The following is a 21,992-nucleotide window of genomic DNA, read 5'->3' as shown; positions in this document are numbered from 1 at the left end:
GAAAATCAAAGCAGGCTATGAGATTATTTCCGTTCGCCCTTACGTCCCAAACCCTATGCGATGCTATCAGTGTCAGCGGTTCAATCACACCAGCCAGTCCTGTTCCAATCCGGCCAAATGTGTTACTTGTGGCAAGGATGCCCATGAGGGTGCTTTTCCACCTCCATCCCCTCGCTGCATCAACTGTATGGGTGACCACGCTGCTTCCTCTCGAGATTGCCCCGTTTTTAAAGACGAAAAGCTCATCCAGGAAATCAGAGTGAAGGAAAAGGTGTCTATCTTTGCTGCTCGAAAATTATTCGCCAGTCGACAGCCCACCGTGCCTCAGACAGGAAAATACAGCACTGTCCTTGCTTCTCCTCAGCCAACAAAGGAGGCGGCCATGCAGACTTGCGACCTCACCTTTAGTGCCACGGTCGTCAGATCGGCCAGCGCAAAGATCGCCCGTTCAACCTCACCACTTTTGCCTGCCCACTCTATGGCTCACCCTTCATCGGGTTCTGCTAAATCTCGAGCCCAAAAGTCAGACACCAAGATTTCGAAAAAAGAGCATACTCGTGAAGAATTTTTTACGTACCCAAACTTCACAACCATCGGTTCCTCCTTCACCTAAACATAAGGTTTCCAAGAAGGCTAGTAAGAAACCCAATTCATCTCCTTCTCCGCCAAGGCGTGTCTCAACTACAGCACCACCTGGCGGTAATCGCCCTCAGCCGTCTTCTGTGTCACTGAGACGCACTGCTGGCGGCCGATCAACCGGCCGATCGCTGGTGGCAGGAGCTGCTCCTGAACAACCTATGGATCAGGATCTTTTGCCTTCGGCTGAGTGCCGTTCCACGCTGTTGGTCGCAAGCTTTGAACAGTCGTTGAGTTGACAGCAACCTTGGTCACATTCTTCCATTTTATGTCCACCCTATGTCCATTATCCATTGGAATATCCACGGCATTCGAGCCAATTGGGGTGAATTGACGATCCTCTTACGTTCCTACTCGCCGGTCATCTTCTGTCTTCAGGAAACAAAGCTGCGTCCCCATGACCGCTTTGTTCTCCCCCATTTTCAGTCTGTCCGATTTGATCTCCCTTCTGTTGAAGGCACTCCAGCCCATGGAGGACTCGTGATTCTTCTCCATGATACTCTCCATTATCACCCAATCCACTTAAACACTTCCTTCCAAGCTGTCGCTGTCTGTCTTTCCCTTTCTGGATGTACCTTTTCTCTTTGTACTGTATACATTCCATCGTCCACACCAATGGCACGAGCTGATCTCCTTCATCTTCTTGGTCAGCTTCCACCCCCCTGTTTGCTGGTTGGGGACTTCAATGCCCACCACCCGTTTTGGGGATCTCCACATCCTTGTCCACGTGGCTCACTATTGCTAGACGTCTTCCACCAAGCGGATCTAGTTTGCCTCAACACTGGGGTCCCTACATTTTTGTCTGCCTCCACGACAGATTTCTCTCACTTGGACCTTTCGGTCGGTACTGTTCCGCTAGCTCGGCACTTCGAATGGTTCGCCCTTGACGATACACACTCGAGTGACCACTTTCCATGTGTCCTTAGACTGCAGCCTCAACTGCCATATATGCGCCCGCGACGGTGGAAGTTCGCCCAAGCCGATTGGACACTTTTTCGTCTCTAGCGACATTCGATGACCGTCGCTTTCCCAGCGTTGACGATGAGGTCACACATATTAGCGACGTTATTCTTACAGCTGCGGAACGTTCAATACCACGCATCTCCGAATTGCCCCGGCGCCCCCCAGTTCCTTGGTGGAACAAGGCGTGCCGTGACGCAATACGTGAGCGGCGACGTGCTCTTCGCGTTTTCCGCCACCATCCTACTTCGGCCAACTGTATCCGCTATAAGCAGTTCCGTGTGCGATGCCGTCGCGTCATCCGCGATAGCAAGAAGGCAAGCTGGAAATTCTTTATTAGCTCATTTAACACCTTCACTCCCTCCTCGGAAGTTTGGAGTCGGCTTCGACGGTTATCAGGCGCGCCTAGTTTCTCCCCGGTCTCTGGGCTCACTGTCGCGCATGATACATTAGTGGACCCCGTTGCAGTTTCCAACTCATTGGGTCAGCACTTTGCTGAGATTTCGGGCTCTTCAAATTACCCGCCAGCGTTTCTCCCGAAGAAACGTGCAGCGGAAGTGCGACCTCTTGCTTTCTCCTCTCAAAATCGCGAAAGCTACAATACTGTTTTCTCCATGCGGGAACTTCAACATGCACTCTCTTCTTCTCGCTCCTCCGCCCCAGGACTGGATGGTATTCACGTCCAAATGTTGCTGCATTTACCAACCCATAGTCTGCGTTACCTCCTTCGCCTTTATAATCGAATTTGGACTGACAGTACTTTTCCCAGATGATGGTGGGAAGCTATCGTTGTTCCTGTTCCGAAACCTGGAAAGGACAAACACCTCCCCTCTAGCTATCGCCCCATTTCTCTCACGAGTAGTGTATGTAAGGTTTTGGAGCGTATGGTGAATTGCCGTTTAGCTTGGTGGCTGGGGTCCCGCAGTCTTTTAACACCTGCCCAATGCGGATTCCGAAAGCATCGTTCTGCAGTTGACCATCTTGTTGCTCTCTCCACTTATATCATGAACAATTTTCTCCGGAAACGCTAAACAGTAGCAATATTTTTTGATCTGGAGAGTGCATATGATACCTGTTGGAGGACAGGCATCCTCCGCACACTGTTCTCTTGGGGCTTCCGAGGTCGGCTGCCCCTTTTTCTTCGCGAATTTATGGCGGAGCGCACATTTAGAGTGTGGTTGAACACCACTCTCTCCCGTACTTTCTCCCAAGAAAACAGGGTACCCCAGGGCTCCGTGCTGAGTGTTGTACTGTTTGCCATTGCCATAAATCCAATTATGGATTGTCTCCTTCCTGATGTCTCGGGCTCCCTCTTTGTGGACGATTTTGCGATCTACTACAGCTCTCAACGGACCAGCCTTCTTGAACGACGTCTTCAAGGATGTCTCGATCGCCTCCACTCTTGGAGCATCGAAACCGGCTTCCGTTTTTCTCCCAGTAAGACCATTTGTGTTAATTTTTGGCGACGTAAGGAGTTTCTTCCATCCTCCTTACATCTAGGACCTGTCAACCTTCCGTTTTCGGACGTCGCTAAATTCTTGAGTCTTATGTTTGACAGAAAACTGTGCTGGTCCTCCCACGTTTCCTATCTTTCGGATCGCTGTCTGCGATCCCTCAACACCCTCCGTGTCCTGAATGGTACTCCTGGGGAGCGGACTGAGTGGTCCTTTTCCGCCTCTATCGCGCCTTAGTGCGCTCAAAATTGGACTATGGAAGCATAGTTTACTCCTCTGCTCGGCCGTCTATTCTTCGGCGTCTCGACTCTGTCCACCACCGTGGATTACGTTTAGTGTCTGGAGCTTTTTACACCAGCCCTGTGGAAAGCCTTTATGCTGAGACTGCTGAACCTCCGCTGTCCAATCGGTGAGCAGTCCTTCTGAGTCATTATGCTAGCCATCTGTCTTCCATGCCTGCTAATCCAGCCCATGACATTTTTTTCGACACCTCCTTTGATGTAGGGTATGCAGGCCGCCCCTCCTCCCTACTACCACCGGGAGTCCGCTTCCGTCAACTGCTCCATTCTCGTTCCTTCCGCTTTCCTAAAATCTTCTTGACAACTTGGGGTACAGCACCGCCTTGGCTCCGTCCCCGGATCTGCCTGCTCCGTGACCTTTTTCAGTTTCACAAGGATGGTACCCCTTCACTTGTTTATCGTCGGGCATTTTCTGCTCTATGTGCACAAATGACGGAAGCCACATTTATTTACACTGATGGCTCAAAAACATCATTTGGTGTAGGGAGTGCCTATATTATTGGCGACACCCCAAATCAATTTCGGCTTCCCAACCAGTGTTCGGTGTATACTGCGGAGCTTTACACTGTTCTCCAGGCTGTCCACTACATCTGCCGCCATCAGCGGATACAGTATGTTATCTGCTCAGATTCTCTAAGCTCTCTCCTCAGTCTCCAAGCTCTTTACCCTGTCCACCAATTGGTCCACCGGATTCAGGACTGTCTGCGCTTGCTCCACCTGGGGGGCATCTCGGTGGCGTTCCTCTGGCTCCCGGGACACGTTGGTATATGTGGAAATGAGGCGGCCGATATGGCGGCCAAGGCTGCAGTCTCTCTTCTTCGGCCAGCTATTCAATCGATTCCCTTCACCGATCTACGGAGCGTTTTATGTCGTCGTGTTGTTCTTTTATGGCACGCACATTGGTCGACACTTCCCCATAATAAATTGCGGGACGTGAAAGCTCTTCCTTGTGCTTGGACCTCTTCCTCCCGAAAGCGTCGTCAGGAGGAGGTAATTTTAACTCGGCTCCGGATAGGGCACTGTCTTTTTAGCCATTGACATCTTTTAAGCGGCGATCCTCCCCCACTCTGTCCCCACTGCTCTCAGCTGTGGACGGTAAGACACCTTTTAATTGAGTGCCCCTATTTTACTCCGTTACGCGCCCGTCTACAGCTGTCGCCTGATATATCGTCAATTTTAGCAGATGACATGCGCTCGGTCGATCGCGTTCTTGAGTTTATTAGTGCCAGTGAAATAACGTCAGTCATTTGAAGCTTTTTTTGGGGACAACCAACCCCTTTCTGTAGTGGATTTTTAAGCCTTCCTTCTGCTTTTAGTTTCTCCAATTTTTTTAGTTTCGTTCCCATTGCTGCTGGTTTCGATTTTCGGTGTTTTACTGTTTCCTAAGTCACGGACCGGGCGCTAATGACCATAGCAGTTTTACCCCTAAAAAAAAAAAAAAAAATAATTAAATAGAAAACAATACTCACACTGGCTTTCAAGTTTGTGCTCTTTTTTCTTGTAAACATACACACATTCACACACAGATGCTCAAACTTACAACATAACTGAAACTTCCTGGCAGATTAAAACTGTGTGCCCGACCGAGACTCGAACTCGGGACCTTTGCCTTTCGCGGGCAAGTGCTCTACCAACTGAGCTACCGAAGCACGACTCACGCCCCGTACTCACAGCTTTACTTCTGCCAGTACCTCGTCTCCTACCTTCCAAACTTTACAGAAGCTCTCCTGCGAACCTTGCAGTTCTGCAAGGTTCGCAGGAGAGCTTCTGTAAAGTTTGGAAGGTAGGAGACGAGGTACTGGCAGAAGTAAAGCTGTGAGTACGGGGCGTGAGTCGTGCTTCGGTAGCTCAGTTGGTAGAGCACTTGCCCGCGAAAGGCAAAGGTCCCGAGTTCGAGTCTCGGTCGGGCACACAGTTTTAATCTGCCAGGAAGTTTCATATCAGCGCACACTCCGCTGCAGAGTGAAAATCTCATTCTGGTTACAACATAACTGGTTGGGTAATTTCAAAAGTTGGAGCTCTTCAATGTTCAAACCAGCTTCCAGGTTGACTACAACTGTACCTTTTTTTACATATCTATGAGGGTTGGAACTTAAATTGTGGCAACTATTTATTCACAACCAATACAAAAGATTTACGTGTTTGCACCTGTTACTGTCCTTCAAAGTAGTCACCAGTGTTTTGTAGAACCCGTTGCCAGCGATGTCGAAGGTGTAGTATACCGATAGCAGAGCCTGTTCTGTTGATGGTGCTAATGGAGCAGTCTAAAGTTATGGTGATTCTCGTGTACAACTGTGATGGTGTTATCCTAACGCATTACGTTCCTCCACGACAGACCGTCAGTGCACAGTGTTACTGTTCATTTTTTTAGCATTACCTGCGACCAGCTTTGTGAAAGAAGTGGTGACACTTTCTGCACAACCCACCCATCGTTTTGCACGACAATGCGCGGGCGCACACAGTGCAAGCTTTGGCTGCTCTGTTGGGTCGATGGGACTGGGGAGTACTGTACCTTCCACCGTACTCCCCAGACTTAAGTCCTTGTGACTTTGATTTGATTCTGAAGACGAAGGAACCATTTCTTGGCATTTGCTTCAGAACTGTTCCAGATATTCGATAGGCAGTTGACCGCTCCATTCGCACCATCAACAGAATAGGTTCTGCTAACGGTATACTACGCCTTCCACATCGCTGGCAACAGGTTCTCCACAATGCTGGTGACTACTTTTAAGGACATTTAACAGGTGAAAACATGTAACTCTTTTGTATCGGTTGTGAATAAATAGTTGCCACTATTTAAATTCCAACCTTCATATTTTACAGTTTTGCATCAGAGATTCGTTACATCACTTGGTGGCACCCAGTCTGTAAGTTCACTAGCAGTTCTGTGAGCATTGCAGAGGATGTTGTGATGGAATCTGATTTCTTTATCCATTTCTGTTGAAATATCAGTCTATATCTGCACACTCTCCTCTGGTGCTCCCTGGCTGCAGGGAGTGCTGCCTTTGTCATACAGCATGTAACTGCTTCCTGAGCCTTTTATTTGATAATAAGCATAGCCATACCTGTGGTCTACTGTTACCATCTTTGATTAATAATGAAAACGTCCTTGGTCCCATGTTTGAAACCTGCCTCCACTTAAATTTGAATAATAATCAGCATTAGTGGCTGAAGCACCCTCATCCTGCCAACAACCTTGTCAGAGAGGATGGAAGAGCGGACAGAGGTTCAGGACACTCTCCTGCCCTTAAAGGCAGAAGAATCAGCGATGATCTAGGGAATGATGATACAGAAGGCAATGGAAACGCCCGCATTAAAGACACATACTGTGTGCCCACTGGATATTTGGCCTGTAATTGAAGCAGTGTCATGATGATCTCTCCATTGGCAAAAGATTCCAAAATAGTCCCCCATTCAGATCTCTGGGTGGAACTGCCAAGGTGGAGGTGACCGTGATAAAAAAATTAAATAACCACTGAAACGATGACATTCTATGAGTCAGGGCATGGAATGTCCGAAGCTTGAACATGGTAGGGAAGCTAGAAAATCAGAAAATGGAAATGCAAAGGCTTAGTGTAGATGCAGTGGGGTTCAGTGAAATGAAATGGAAAGAAGACAAGGATATCTGGTCAGATGAATATGGTAATATCAACAACAGCAGAAAATGATATAATGGGAGTAGGATCCATTATGAATAGGAAGGTAGGGCAGAGGGAGTTCTACTGTGAATGGTTCGGTGATACGGCTGCTCTCATCAGAATCAACACCAAACCAACACCAACAACTATAGTTCAGGTATACATGCCGACGACGCAGGCTAAAGATGAAGAGAAAGAGAAAGTATATGAAGATATTGAAACAGTAATATGATACATAACAGGAGATGAAAATCTAATTGTTGTGGGGGACTGGAATGCAGTTTGTAGGGGAAGGAGTAGAAGAAAGGTTTACCTGAGAATATGGGATTGGTACTACGAATGAGAGAGGATAAAAATTAATTGAATTATGTAATAAATTCCAACTACACTCATGCTCATAATTTAAGGATAATGCTGATACATGGTGAAACAATGCTCTGGTGAGCAGTTTGTGGGTTTAAATCACCTCTGGGTATGACCATGCGGTGCATTTCACCTGCGGTCATCGCACGGTGGCACTGGGAGCAGGTCATATACGCAGAGGTGTGTTGGTGCATGTCAGAGTATGGTGCAGCAAGTAAGTATGCAGACATTTTCAGACATGCTAATGGTGACTGTATGTTGAAAATAGCTCAAAGAACACATGTTGATGACATTAGGAGGGGTAGAATTCTAGGGCGACTGGAGGCTGGTCAAACACAGCAGGTTGTAGGACGGACCCTCCATGTGACACTAGATGTGATCTCAAGATTATGGCAACGATTACAGCTGACAGGAAACGTGTCCAGGCACTACAGTACGGAACATCCACAGTGTACAACACCACAAGAAGACCGATATCTTACCATCAGTGCCCGCAACGGCCACAGAATACTGCAGGTAGCCTTGCTCGGGGCCTTACTGCAGGCACAGGAACAGTTGTCTCCAGACACACAGTCTATAGATGACTGAACAGACATGGTTTGTTCTCCTGGAGACCTGAAAGGTGCATCCATTGACCCCTGGTCACAGGAGAGCCCATAAAGCCTGGTGTCAAGAACACAGTACGTGGTCATTGGAACAGTGGTCCCAGTTTATGTTCACGGATGAGTCCAGGTATAGTCTGAACAGTGATTCTCACCGGGTTTTCATCTGGCGTGAACCAGGAACCAGATACCAACCCCTTAATGTCCTTGAAAGGGACCTGTATGGAGGTCGTGGTTTGATGGCGTGGGGTGGGATTATGATTGGTGCATGCACACCCCTGCATATCTTTGACAGAGGAACTGCAACAGGTCAGGTGTACCGGGACATCATTTTGCACCAGTACGTCCACCTTTTCAGGGGTGTAGTGGGTCCCACCTTCCTCTTGATGGATGATAACGCACCGAGCTGCCGTTGTGGAGGAGTACCTTGAGACAGAAGATATCAGGCGAATGGAGTGACCTGGTTGTTCTCCGGACCTAAACCCAATCAAGCACATCTGGGATGCTCTCTGTCAACATATCACTGCACGTCTTCAAACCCCTGCGACACTTCAGGAGCTCCGACAGGGACTGGTGCAAGAATGGGAGGCTATACCCCAGCAGCTGCTCGACCACCTGATCCAGAGTATGCCAACCCATTGTGCGGCCTGTGTACGTGCGCATCATGATCATATCCCATATTGATGTCGGGGTACATGCGCAGGAAACAGTGGCATTTTGTAGCACGTGTTTCGAGACGGTTTTCTCAACTTATCACCAATACCGTGGACTTACAGATTTGTGCTGTGTGTGTTCCTTATGTGCCTTTGCTATTAGCACCAGTTTTGTGTAGCGCCACATTGTGTGGCACAACATTCTACAATTATCCTTAATTTATGAGCATGAGTGTAGTAATAGCCAATACTCTGTTCGAGCATCACTAGAGAAGGAGGAGGAGGCGACATACTTGGAAAAGGATGGGAGATACCAGAAGATTTCAGTTAGATTACATCATGGTTAGCCAGATGTTTCGAAATCAGATAGTGGACTGTAAGGCATACCCAGGAGCAGATGTAGACTCAGATCACCATGTGGTGGTGATGAAGAGTAGGCTGAAGTGTAAGAGAAGAAGTATTAGTATGCAAAGAAGTGGAATACGGAAGTGCTAGGGAATGACGAGACACGCTTGAGATTCTCTGAGGCTGTAGATACTGCAGTAAGGAATAGCTCAGTAGACGTTACAGTTGAAGAGGAATAGACATCTCTGAAAAAGGCAGTCACGAAAGTTGAAAAGAAAAATATAGGTACAAAGAAACTAACTGTGAGAAATCCATGGGTAACAGAAGGAATACTTCAGTTGGTCGATGAAAGAAGACAGTACAAAAATGTTCAGGGAAATGCAGGAATACAGAAATACAAGTCACTGAGGAATGAAATAAATAGGAAGTGTTGGGAAGCTAATACAAAAAGGCTACATGAAAAATGTGAAAAAATCAAAAAAGAAATAATTGCCAGAAAGGCAGACTCAGCATACAGGAAAGTCAAAACAGCCTTCGGTGACATTAAAAACAAGGGTAGTAACATTAGGAATTCCACTGTTAAATGCATAGGTGAGAGCAGATAGGTGGAAAGAATACATTGAAAGCCTCTATGAGGGGGAAGATTAGTCTGATGTGATAGAAGAAGAAACAGGAGTCAATTTAGAAGAGATAGGAGATCCAGTATTAGAATCAGAATATAAAAGAGCTTTGGAAGACTTTAGATCAAATAAGGCAGAAGGGTTAGATAGCAAAACATCAGAATTTCTAAAATTATTGGCGGGGGCGGGGGGGGAGGAGGAGAGGAGAGGAGAGGAGAGGAGAGGAGAGGAGAGGAGAGGAGAGGAGAAGTGGCAACAGAATGACCATTCAAGTTGGTGAGTAGAATGTACGAGTCTGACTTTCAGAAAAATATCGTCCACACAGTTCCGAACACTGAAGGAGCTGACAAGTGGAAAATTATCCCACAGTCATCTTACGAGCTCATGCATCCAAGTTGCTTGCAAGAATAATATACAGAAGAATGGAAAAGAAAATTGAGGAAGTGTTAAATGAAGATTAGATTGGCTTTAAGAAAGGTAAAGGCACTTCTGACATTGTGGTTGATAATGGAAGCAAGACTAAAGAAAAATGAAGACACATTCGTAGTATTTGTCAACCCGAAAAAGTGTTCAACAGTGTCAAATCATTTAAGGTGCACAAAATTCTGAGAAAAATCATGGAGAGCAGTAGGAGAGACGGGTAACATACAAGAGCCAAGAGGGAACAGTATGAGTGAAAGACAAAGAACGAAGTGCTAGGCCAAGAATGAAGTGTTACAATTAAAAAAGATGTAAGATACGGAAGTAATCTTTCGCCCCTACTGTTGAATCTGTACATTGAAGAACAGTGACGTAAATAAAAGTTCGGAAGTGGAACTAAAATTCAAGATGAAAGGATATCAGTGATATGATTCGCTGGTGACATTGACATCCGCAGTGAAAGTGAAGAAGAATTACATGATCTACTGAATGGAATGAACCATCTAACGAGTGCAGAATATGGATTGAGTGTAAATCGAAGAAATACGAAAGTAATGAGAAGTGGCAGAAATGCGAACATTGGGAAACTTAACATCAGTTTGATATTCACGAAGTAGATGAAGTTGGTTTCTGCTATCTGGGCAGCAAAGTAATCAATGATGGATGGAGCAAGTAGGACATCAAAAACAAACTAGCAGTAGCCAAAAGGGCATTCCTTGCCAAGAGAAGTCTATTAGTGTCAAACATAGGCCTAAGTTTGAGGAAGAAATTTCTGAGAATATACGCTTAGAGCACAGCTTCGTATGGTAGTGACACACGAACTGTGGGGAAACCAGAACAAAAGAGGATCGAAGCATTTGAGATGTGGTGCTACAGACAAATGTTGAAAATTGGGTGGACTGATATGGTAAGGAATGAGGAGATTCTGTGTAGAGTCAGAGAGGAAAGAAATATGTGGAAAACACTGACAAGAAGAAGGGGCAAGGTGATAGGACATCTCTTAAGATGTCAGGGACTAACCTCCTTGATAGTAAAGGGAACTGTAGAGGGTAAAAACTGTAGAGGAAGACAGAGATTGGAATAAATCAGCATGATGATGAGGTTGCATGTGCTATTCTGAGATGAAGAGGTTGACATGTACATGAATGGAATGGGAAGAAACACTAATAACTGGTATAGTGGGAAGTGCACTCTGCCATGCACCTCACAGTGGTTTGCTGAGTATAGATATAGATGAATTTGTGGCAGGCCACACCCAACCAGTCAGAAGACTGATGACTTGAAAAACAGAAAAGCTGTCACACATATATTTGTGGCTGCGTGTTCTCAGTTTTCCCCTGATTGAAATGGTTAAAACAGCCACCTTGCATTGTAGAGGAATGGCATTCATATTTGTTTAGATTTGGTTTGCTAATACCTTTGAAACAGTATGTATTTTATGTTTAGAAGAGATTCTATTATAAGCATGCAGTTTTGTGGGATTTTCCAAGCTTGCCTTCAACTTTATTATTTGCCAGTAATGAATTGGGAGCCTGTGACCTTTTATTTATGCACTACAATTTTCATTGCTGATATCTGTAAGTACATAGTCTAAGACTGAGGCTGTAGTTTTGGTTGTTCTTGTAACAATGTTAAGCATTTATGCCATGCAAAACACATTTAAAATATAGAGGAAGTTGTTACTAATTTTCTCCTTAAAAATAACCAAAAGTTAGATTCATCTCTGTCTCTCAGGATTCCACTTATTTTATTTGCATTTCCAAAACTGTTACGTTCATTAGTGTCGTGTTGTAAAAGTTAAGTTAGTTGGTTGTTGGGTTAAGTTTTGAAGCAGCATAGTTTCATATGCATTTTCTTACCATGTCAGCCCAAATACGCCAGGACTTCGTAGTTTGCAGTCAAAACACCATCTGAAGGAGCTGCTGTCTGGTGTGGTTGCAGCACGTGATGATCTACCAACTAATTGTTGGACACCTGTATTTTTAAAATTGTCACCAGATCTTACAGATGAAGAAAAGAGAGACATAGCTGATGTCCTTAAAGATCCAAAGGTATGTGATGTAGATTTGATAGGAAATGAATTTTAAGCCTGTTTTTGTGGCTAAATAATTTGTTGATCTTTTTAACATTCTATAACTATAGGCTGCCATCAGATTTACAGTATTTCATGATTTTAGTTAGTTAATCTTCTCAGTCCTAAGGCCAAAAGGTGTTTTATAACTGTGCCAAGCAGTGTACTTAGATGTGCAACATATTCTTACTAATTTTTGAAAACTGTGTGAGGAACATTATTAGCACTTCTGACTGTACATCTACATCTACGTCCATACTCCGCAAGCCACCTTACGGTGTGTGGCGGAGGGTACCTTGAGTACCTCTAACGGTTCTCCCTTCTATTCCAGTCTCGTGTTTTTCTTGGAAAGAAGAATTGTCAGTATGCTCCTGTGTGGGCTCTAATCTCTCTGATTTTATCCTCATGGTCTCTTCGCGAGATATACGTAGGAGGGAGAAATATACTGCTTGACTCTTTGGTGAAGGTATGTTCTCAAAACTTTAACAAAAGCCCGTACCGAGCTACTGAGCGTCTCTCCTGCAGAGTCTTCCACTGGAGTTTATCTATAATTTCCGTAATGCTTTCGCGATTACTAAATGATCCTGTAACGAAGCGCGCTGCTCTCCGTTGAATCTTCTCTATCTCTTCTATCAACCCTATCTGGTACGGATGCCACACTGCTGAGCAGTATTCAAGCAGTGGGCGAACAAGCGTACTGTAACCTGCTTCCTTTGTTTTCGGATTGCATTTCCTTAGGATTCTTCCATTGACTCTGTCTGGCATCTGCTTTACCGACGATCAACTTAATATGATCATTCCATTTTAAATCAGTCCTAATGCATACTCCCAGATAATTTATGGGATTAACTGCTTCCAGTTGCTGACCTGCTATTTTGTAGCTAAATGATAAGGGATCCATCTTTCTATGTATTCACAGCACATTACATTTGTCTACATTGAGATTCAATTGCCATTCCCTGCACCATGCGTCAATTCGCTGCAGATCCTCCTGCATTTCAGTACAATTTTCCATTGTTACAACCTCTCGATACACCACAGCATCATCTGCAAAAAGCCTCAGTGAACTTCCGATGTCATCCACAAGGTCATTTATGTATATTGTGAATAGCAACGGTCCTATGACACTCTTTTTTTTAATGTAGCAGCGACTGAAATGGAACTCACGACATCTTATCTACGTTGCATGACACTTACCGTGGTGCTGTAGGAGCCAAGGAAATTGGTATTTTCCAAGTAGTGATTGGAATACAATAGTGAAATGACAAACAACAATAATAAATCATCCTGCAGGTTCCAAGCTGTTGGACAGTGTAATTAAGAGGTCTGTTAAAATATGGATGTTATGACAACTCATAAACAGGAACAGATGTTTCGGTATACACAAGTTTTGTGGTCAGCACACAGTTTACCGCGATCTCACCAACCACTCTGTTTATTATTACTGGAAAAATCTAAGAATACATTTTTCCAGGAAGAATATTACAGACAATGGGAAACAAAGATCACCAAAGCAAGTTTCAAATGCAGCAGTCAAACTCTGCTATAAATGGAGTTGAGAGACCAATAACACGTCACAGTTTTGTTCGTGTCCAGAGAGCAGGTACATGTTATATCACGGCTCAAAGCACATGAAAAAGATGCCTACACTAGTCATCAAAATATTGTGTGAAAAATGGGATTGTCATCTGGGCCAGAAACCCAAAAATGCCCCTGCAGTCAAGCAAGGTGAGAAAACTTGAGATATCAAAACAATTCTCAAAAATTATTTCATTCAGTATTACCTCATTAAGGAAGAGTCTTATGCATTCATTACAGCATTTCAGTTAATCTTGGTGCGAATAAGAGTTTGAATGCAGCTTTTCACATGCAATAGGAGTCACTATTTTCCCATGTTGTATGCATTCATTACAGCATTTCAGTTATTCTTGGTGTGAATAAGAGTTTGAATGCAGCTTTTCACATGCAACAGCAGTCACTATTTTCCCATGTTGTATATCGTTTAAACTTCAATTACATTTATGAATGATATAACAGTATGAGCCTATCTGAGTTATCTGTGAGTATGTGTATGCAGCCCCCCCCTCCCCCCGCAGCCACTCCCCGCCCCTCGCCCCCCCCCCCATTCCCCCCCCCCCCCCCCTCCCCACACACACACACACATGTGGGGCCGGTTACTGCTATCATGGTATAAGTGGTAAACAGTTTTAAACTGTTAACATAAAGGCCAGAGCAAAGAAGTAGGACATCTTTTAATATATTCACTGTGTTCAGTGGTGCTCACAACTAAATTTTATGAAACATGATATTCAGATTGTTTTATTTAAGGTAAATTACTGAGTTCATTTCTTTTAATAGTAATAATTTTTATGTGTTGGTCTAATAATTGTGAGTGATTCTCTTGTTTAATTACAGTGCGCTATCGATGGGCTTATTATTTCAAACACAACAGTGGGCAGACCTGAAAATCTCCAGAGTAATTCCGTATGTGAGGAGGGAGGACTGAGTGGTCGGCCATTGAGAGATTTATCCACAAATCTAATTGCAGAAATGTATTCACTGACAGGAGGTACGGCATGATTTTATTTATTACCATTTCATTAGGTAAAAAACTGATCAAAATATCTCAGAAAATTATATGAACTAAGTACTCAACTTGGGCTTTGGCGTGTTGGAATACCAGTGTCATTCCTTTTCCTCTAAAGCTGGCTGTTCCAGCCCAAGTGCTGTCCTGCGGACAGCTGGGCAAACAGCTGACTTTCAGCCAGCTGGGCCATAGCACGCATGAATGCACTGCCCATGCTGAGAACCCAAGGACAGGAGTGGCAAATTGAATCACATGTGTAGAATGTGTGCACTAGAGCTGCGTGACAGATGGTCATACTAAGCTGCACCAGACCAGAGGTGAGCTGACAGGCACTCCCAGGTTCCTATGGTCCATAGGGCAATGTGGGAACAACTGCACAAAAGGAATTAAAGAGAAAGATAGATGAAGGTAAAGCAAGTGACTCATTCTGAATACCATTTCCAGAAACAGACACATGGCATTCAGCATAAGAATACCAATAGTGAAGTGATGTGCCATTTCTCTTTTGCTCCTGAAGCTGCATATGTAAGGTTTTAAGGGTTTGATACACATTAACCTCCTACTTTCTGCTATTTGTTGTAGTCTTTGTTTCTATCTATATTAAACTAATTGTGTTTCTGGGGAACTATCATTGCCTGATTATGTAGCATTTACCTTCTTTTCCTGCTTTCTTTGAGTGTGTGCTTCAGTTTTATTAGGTCTGTCCACATTCGTTCCTTATCTGTATTAAACTAATTGTGTTTCTGGGGAACTATCATTGCCTGATTATGTAGCATTTACCTTCTTTTCCTGCTTTCTTTGAGTGTGTGCTTCAGTTTTATTAGGTCTGTCCACATTCGTTCCTTTTAATGTGTGTCAGGGCACTGATGACCTCGACGTTGAGCACCCATAAGCCCCAACACACACACACACACACACACACACACACACACACACACGCACGCTATCATTGCCTGAGATTTTTTCTGTAAACTTTTCATATTTATTTAGTCAATTTAGACTATTAGCTTTTTCTCCCAAATGACAAATGTGATTCAATGCAGTTGCTGCAAAAAAAAAAAAAAAAAACCTTACGTACAAGCTGCTTCATTCTAATAGCTGTATCAGGTGACATCTCACTCTAATTAAAGAACAATGAATAAGATTATCCTTACTTTGGTTAATTAAGAAATAGCATGATGATCAAAGTTTGTGCCATTGCGCCCTAAATGTGTAAAATTCTTTTTCGGTATATCTTTGGTTATTGCTTCCTTCTATTGAGAGCGTCTCCTGACGGTGTCCCAGGGTTGCTAAATGTGCATTTTATGATCCACTTCAGTGCTTGTGGTACATGTATGAAGTATTTGCGCATTTCCGCATGATGTGTATTACACCAGAATGTGACACAGGAAGATCATTGATGAAGCTCCTGTGGTATCCATATTTCAGCACTATTGGTAAACATGAAGTCTTGTTAAAATTGTATTGATAAAAAGTAGTTGTATAGTTGTATACATAGTATTCAAAGATGTTACCAGTTTATAGCCACTTTGTGTTGTGAACAAATGGCTCTGAGCACTATGGGACTGAGGTCATCAGTCCCCTAGAACTTAGAACTACTTAAACCTAACTAACCTAAGGACATCACACACATCCATGCCCAAAGCAGGATTCGAACCTGTGACCGCAGTGGGTCGCGCGGTTCCAGACTGTAGCCCCTAGAACCGCTCGGCCATCTCGGCCGGCTGTTGTGAACATTAGGTTCTAAAATCGTATTTGGTAATTATAAATAGGAAATTTGCAAAATGATTGCTGTTTGCAGGAATGGTGTGGAATTGTGCCATCCTGTGTGACGAGAGAGCTAGTCCACATGTTTTGTATTGTTACCACAAGAATAAAATGAGGCAAATCAAATTTCACAATAAGACAAGCAGGATGCTGGCTTTCTTCCTGTACTAGTAATTTCCTTCAATTCAGTCGGAAAAGGGTGTGATTACATGAGTACTCATACACCGAACAATGCCTAGTGAATCAATTTCACTTATTAAATTTCTTGATGTTGAATTCCCTGTTTCTTTCTTCAATTTATTGTGCTGCAGATGCACTTTTTTCCTTAATGTACTACTGGTGTTATTGTTATCAGAGCAATATTCCACACGGTCCTGTTTTTAAAAGCCAGTTTATTGGAGGTGGCATGCCTTTGTTTTCCTCGTGACCTTCAATCTTTACTTACTCAGATACGTGGGGGACCTACACTTTGAACTCCAAACCACAGTTCAGTTTGGTATTTTTACATTAACAAATCACTGCCAGAGGAGCAAAAAGTGATAAGTGTCAGATAAAATCCAAGATATGACAAGATTGAACCATAATCTAGCCTTTAGCCATACGGGAAAGAATTAAAAAACTAGAATTCATGCTGAAATAAAAAGAAAGTAAGTAACCTGCAAGGATGGTTGTAGAAAGGATAGTTGCTGTAAATAAGAGAAATAACTTAGATTTTATAGAAACATGGTAGTTGTTCTTTTTTAATGCAATTTACAATCTCTCTCCCTCTCCCTCTTCCCCCCCTCTCCCCCCTCCCCCTCTCCCTCCCTCCTCCTCTCCCCCTCTCCGCTCCCCTCCCTTTCCCCCTCCTCTCTCTAATCCCTTTCACTGAAGAAGGAACTTCCCACTTTTTTTTCTGCTCTGATTTGATTACTGCTATATGTACAATGTTTTATTGCACTGTTAAGAATAGAAATAATCTTAGCTTAGTCATAGTGGAAATTCAAAAACATGAAGAACCATTGAGCTCAGCACAATATAGTGGCAGTCGTACCATGGGCCAATGGGGTGGTGAACACATGCTGAAAAACTCATCACTGAGAAGTTACTGCAGGGCATGAAGATTTCTAAATCTCTTTCACTCATTTGTGTGATAGATATTAGTCATTGTGCAATAACTTGTCCAGGTATCCTCAATGATGAGCTTGTCCCCTGTCCACACCCCACCCGAACTGCCACCAAGTTGGCAGGTAAAGTGCAAAGCATCAATAAACGTGCTAGTGACCAAACTGTTACTTGTGTGCTCCTCTGCTCTCGTGAACAGTAGTGTTCTTTTTAATTCTCTCCCCTTCTTCGAGCATTGGAGTGTTCTGCATTTGTCAGCTGCTGCTGTGAACTAATGTTGTATTAGTGTTGTTCTAGTAACAGTATTATATGTCTCAAGATAAGATTTGCCATAAAAAAGTAATCTGAGAACATGTTTGCTGTCTTTAAAGATATCGTGGGTTGTAAGTCTCAAGAAAAGGCTGTGAATTTGTACTTTGAACTAGAGTACAATAGTGGTGAACTAATTAAAGTTTTCAGTAGTGAAAGATAAGGAGAAAGAAAAGAAGGCAAATGAGAAAGATAAAGTGTCACCAAGTCAGTCTCTCCTGGAAAAAATGAGCAATCCTTTTTTTAGCCTCAAAGAAGCATTGTTATTTACTGAGAATATGTTGTCTCTTTGAAGATGCCTTTACGAGCTTGGCTTCAGGAAAAGAAAGTTCCAATTTTGGAAGTTTATCATCGAGGGAAGTGAGATAATGGCTTGTAGATGCTGTTATCTTCATGCAGTGAGGAACATTTCCTTTGAGGACATTGTGAGGCTTGCCAAGACATGTTACTTTATGTCACATGTTGATAAAAGGCATGTGGATTGCACAGCCGAAGGAACAGCAAAAACACTGATACGAGAGGGGGTGGCAGGTTGGTGAAATGGCGATGGTGAAAGGATGTGCTGTAATCAGGCTTCCTTCGTATCTTGCTCATTTCAGTTCTATTGAACTTGTATGCGTCCAGATGAAAAGTTATGCAGCAAGAAACAATAAAAAGTTTACTCTCATTGATGTGGAAATGGTGATGAAAGAAACTATTATGAAAATTACCCCACATGACTGGTCTCAGTGTTCAAACCAGTCCAAGAATGTTGTTGAAGCACCACTGATCTGTGAAGGGTAAGTCAAAGAGATAGTGATTTCTGTCAGCTTCAACACTAGTTGTGTGTCCAGGAAAGAGGACAGTGATGATCCTACCCTTGAAGTGCTCCATATTCATGAATATTTATAAAACATTCATTGACATAAGTGCCCTGCTCGGTATTGGTGTTTGTTTATTACTTAACAGTTCTTCACTGGCCTGTTAAAGACCACATACAGAAAGTTGGTGTATCATCTTTGGCTTGTGGTGACAACAGTCCTTCCTTCCACTTACTCTGCACGGACTGACAAAAGCTGCAAATTATTTTAATCACCCGTACTAAGATGTATCAACTGCCCACCTACATCTGCACTCTTATTTGACAGTAGTGCGTAGCTAAAATTGCATTGTGCGTAAACTTGTGTCGTGCACCCCTAGAAACGGCATTCTAGCCACTGTGTTTGATGGCAAGGAGTAGAGGAGGGAGTAGCGTGGCAGCTTTCTCATAATTTGTACATTGAAGCAACACTTATGGGTGTATTTTCCGATAGCTCTGGTCAGGTGTACTGGCAGATGGCTGTTACTGCACTGTTGCCAGACAGAGAGTTACAAGTTCCTCTGTTACTCATAATAGTTTCTGAACTTATAAAAATCAATTACATTTTTGCTGTGAAATATTGGTTTAAGCGATGTCAGTCATATCATTTGTTATGTAAGCAATGTATGTTTACATTATTTCAATTTCAAAACATTTTAAAAGCCTTGTCATTTAATTCCTTGTTTGCAGTCTACAATGTACAAAATTATTGTAGACAACATTCGGTATTATATGTTTATATGAAGTGGAAATGTACATAAATCAGTGACAAAAAAGCATATCATGGTAAAAAGTAGAACTACTGGAATTTCAGTGAAATTAGCACACCAACGAAAATGCGTAATTGGTGTACATACCATATTCTAAATGCACTGACGTTAGCTATAAGGAAGCTGAAATGTAGACCTGCAATTAAACCAAATTGCTATGCAGATAGTTGCTGTAAGTAATACCTACTTTGTTTTCCAAATTGTTGTACAGTCACGGAGCATACCAGTTCCCTATGGAATCGAATCTGCTATAAATGTTTTGGTTGTGAATGATTTTATAACTGGACCTAAACTGAGAAAAAAATGTAAAATGTCTCAGTATCCCATCACAGTTTTCTTCACTTGTGTCATCCTCCTCATTGCATTTTCCTTATTCATCTTCTTTGCTGTTCCCACATCTGTGGTTGTTGAGTCATCATTGCAGTTGATATTATAGGCTCGTTTCAATGTCTCAGGTGGCTTCTTTTTCAAAATCTTCTTTCTGTAGATTTTCTGCGTGCTGAACACATTTCTGCCATTGTTCGATTGTAACATTTTCCAAGGCCTCATGAAGTAAGCACTCAGTATCTGTGATTTTAAATGTGTGCTTTTTTTGCAGCTCATTCTTTTTGTGACTTGGACCAAATGAGCTCAATTTGGTTGTAATGGCATTTGTAAGGCAATAAGCGTACTACTTGGTGCCCCCTTTCATGTGTCGGTAGATCTTGCTTGTAGATAGGTCTCATCTCACATAACGTCTCAGCTCTTGTCTCTGTAGTTGAGAAGGCAATATTTTTCACATATAGCTAAGTGGCTGTGTCAACCTTCTGTGTTTTCATTGCTGGAGCTCGGTTCCTGACTATCAAATGTCCATATGGATGGTGGAACTGTCCTCCAATAAATTCAAAAAACTAGTCTTCAACCAATTCTTAAACTTAGCCATGTTCATTTCAGAATGGCAATCTTCTGATTTGTTTGTTTTGCTGCATCTGTAAACTAATTTACTTTCTTTATGAGAACCAGTATTCGCAGAGCCCACATGCACAACAATTATCCTTGCTCCTTGCACAATAGGTACCTTAAGGCCCCCACTTTGGTTTGAATTCTGCCACATTTAATTTGAGAAAGTTTTTGAGCAACCCAAGTTTCATACAAATGGAATAGAGGTCTCATGTCCCCTGAAGTATGCGTCAAATTTATTGTCTGCAAAAATTTAATTTTGGAGGCCACAGTGTCATTGCGTACAAGTAAAACTTGTCTGTTGTCTTTCTGATGCTTGTGTTTAAATACTGTATCATTTAATATGCTTCTCACAGATCTAGCAGATCCAATAAAAGTCATTCCCTATACACATTTCTGCATAGGTCTTGTGAAATATATTCTTTCCAGGAATGCAGTAAACTGAGCTTAAGCTACTCTGTATGAGGAAAGAATTTAGAACCCTTATTGCTGCTGTTATAGTTCTGTAATTCTTGCTTCAAGATAACTTGTAGGAACCTTTTAGTGATATAATTGAACCTGTTTAAAAGATTGTATAATATAAACATCATCATCGTTTGAGTCCGAGCAATATTTGTTTGTCTGGAAGAGAATAAAAACTTTTTAGCGAAGTACTATGCCCGGTATGAGGTTTTGTAGACTTCAGACAACACGTCATTGACCGGTTCCCTGCAGTTAAGTAATAACGGAGATTTTTTATACAAGCAGTTAGTCTGTCATAGATATGTTTCCTTCTATCATTTTATAGGTTGCTGGTTTTTGCCAGTTTACATTAGTTGTTAGCATTTTCCAATGAAACTGCTACAAATTACTGGTACTGGCATATTTTAAAGAGGGCAGAGCACTTAAGTGTTTGAATTTAGAAACATGAAGGTGAATGGTATCAGTGTTTTTTTGTCCAGGAACAAAATTGAGCCCTGGAGAGAATTTTATGTTGTACTTTGTTATAATTTAATTACTTATTTAAGTGAATATCAATTTCATAAGTGTAGGAAAAGATAGATTGCTACTTATAATGCAGAAGACGTGGCAAGATGAAGGCAGGCGCGATTAAAAGACTCTCACATGAAGACACTCACATATAGCTTTCGTCCGCAGCCTTCATCAGTAAAGAGAGTCACACATACAAGAAAGCAAAGAACACCTCACACACAGATGACCGCCAACTCCAGCATCTTGGGCCGGCTTGAGTTGTCGGTCATGTGTGCATGAGGTGTGCTTGCTTAACTTGCTTGTTTGTGTGTGTCTTTAGTGACGAAGGCTGTAGCCGAATGCTATATGCGAGTTTCTTTTAGTCGTGCCTGTCTGCAACTTGACGTGTCATCCTTAACAGTAAGTAGTACTCTCTTTCCTATATTGTTGATATTCCTACCTGGAGTTTCCATTGTTCAGTTTCATAAGTGTCCGGTAAATTATTTCGAAAACTTTCCTAAATCATATGCTGAAGTTCAGTTGCTGTACTGAATTAAACTATGAAAGGAATAATCTTAAAGATGATCTTTATTCAGGCAGAGAATAGTAAAGAGTGAGCACATAGTTTCTTTGGGAATCTTATGAAATAAGAGGTCACACTACATT

At 42.7% G+C, this 21,992-nt stretch overlaps 1 protein-coding gene across 2 annotated transcripts in view; it reads left to right on the top strand.

Moving 5' to 3' along the window:
* Positions 1–21,992, top strand: part of LOC126458612 (dihydroorotate dehydrogenase (quinone), mitochondrial) — a 52,988-nt gene that overhangs the window by 18,503 nt on the left and 12,493 nt on the right. For both annotated transcript variants that reach the window (XM_050095778.1, XM_050095777.1), the window contains 2 exons: positions 11,858–12,041; positions 14,477–14,630. In XM_050095778.1, coding sequence (XP_049951735.1) covers positions 11,858–12,041; positions 14,477–14,630 — 338 coding nt within the window. The remainder of the gene's footprint in view (positions 1–11,857; positions 12,042–14,476; positions 14,631–21,992) is intronic.

This window comes from Schistocerca serialis, chromosome 2, assembly GCF_023864345.2.
Source record: "Schistocerca serialis cubense isolate TAMUIC-IGC-003099 chromosome 2, iqSchSeri2.2, whole genome shotgun sequence".
In the NCBI taxonomy this organism is placed as follows: Eukaryota; Metazoa; Arthropoda; class Insecta; order Orthoptera; family Acrididae; genus Schistocerca; species Schistocerca serialis.
Note: the sequence above shows the minus strand (reverse complement) of the source record. Positions and strands in the feature narration are given on the sequence as shown.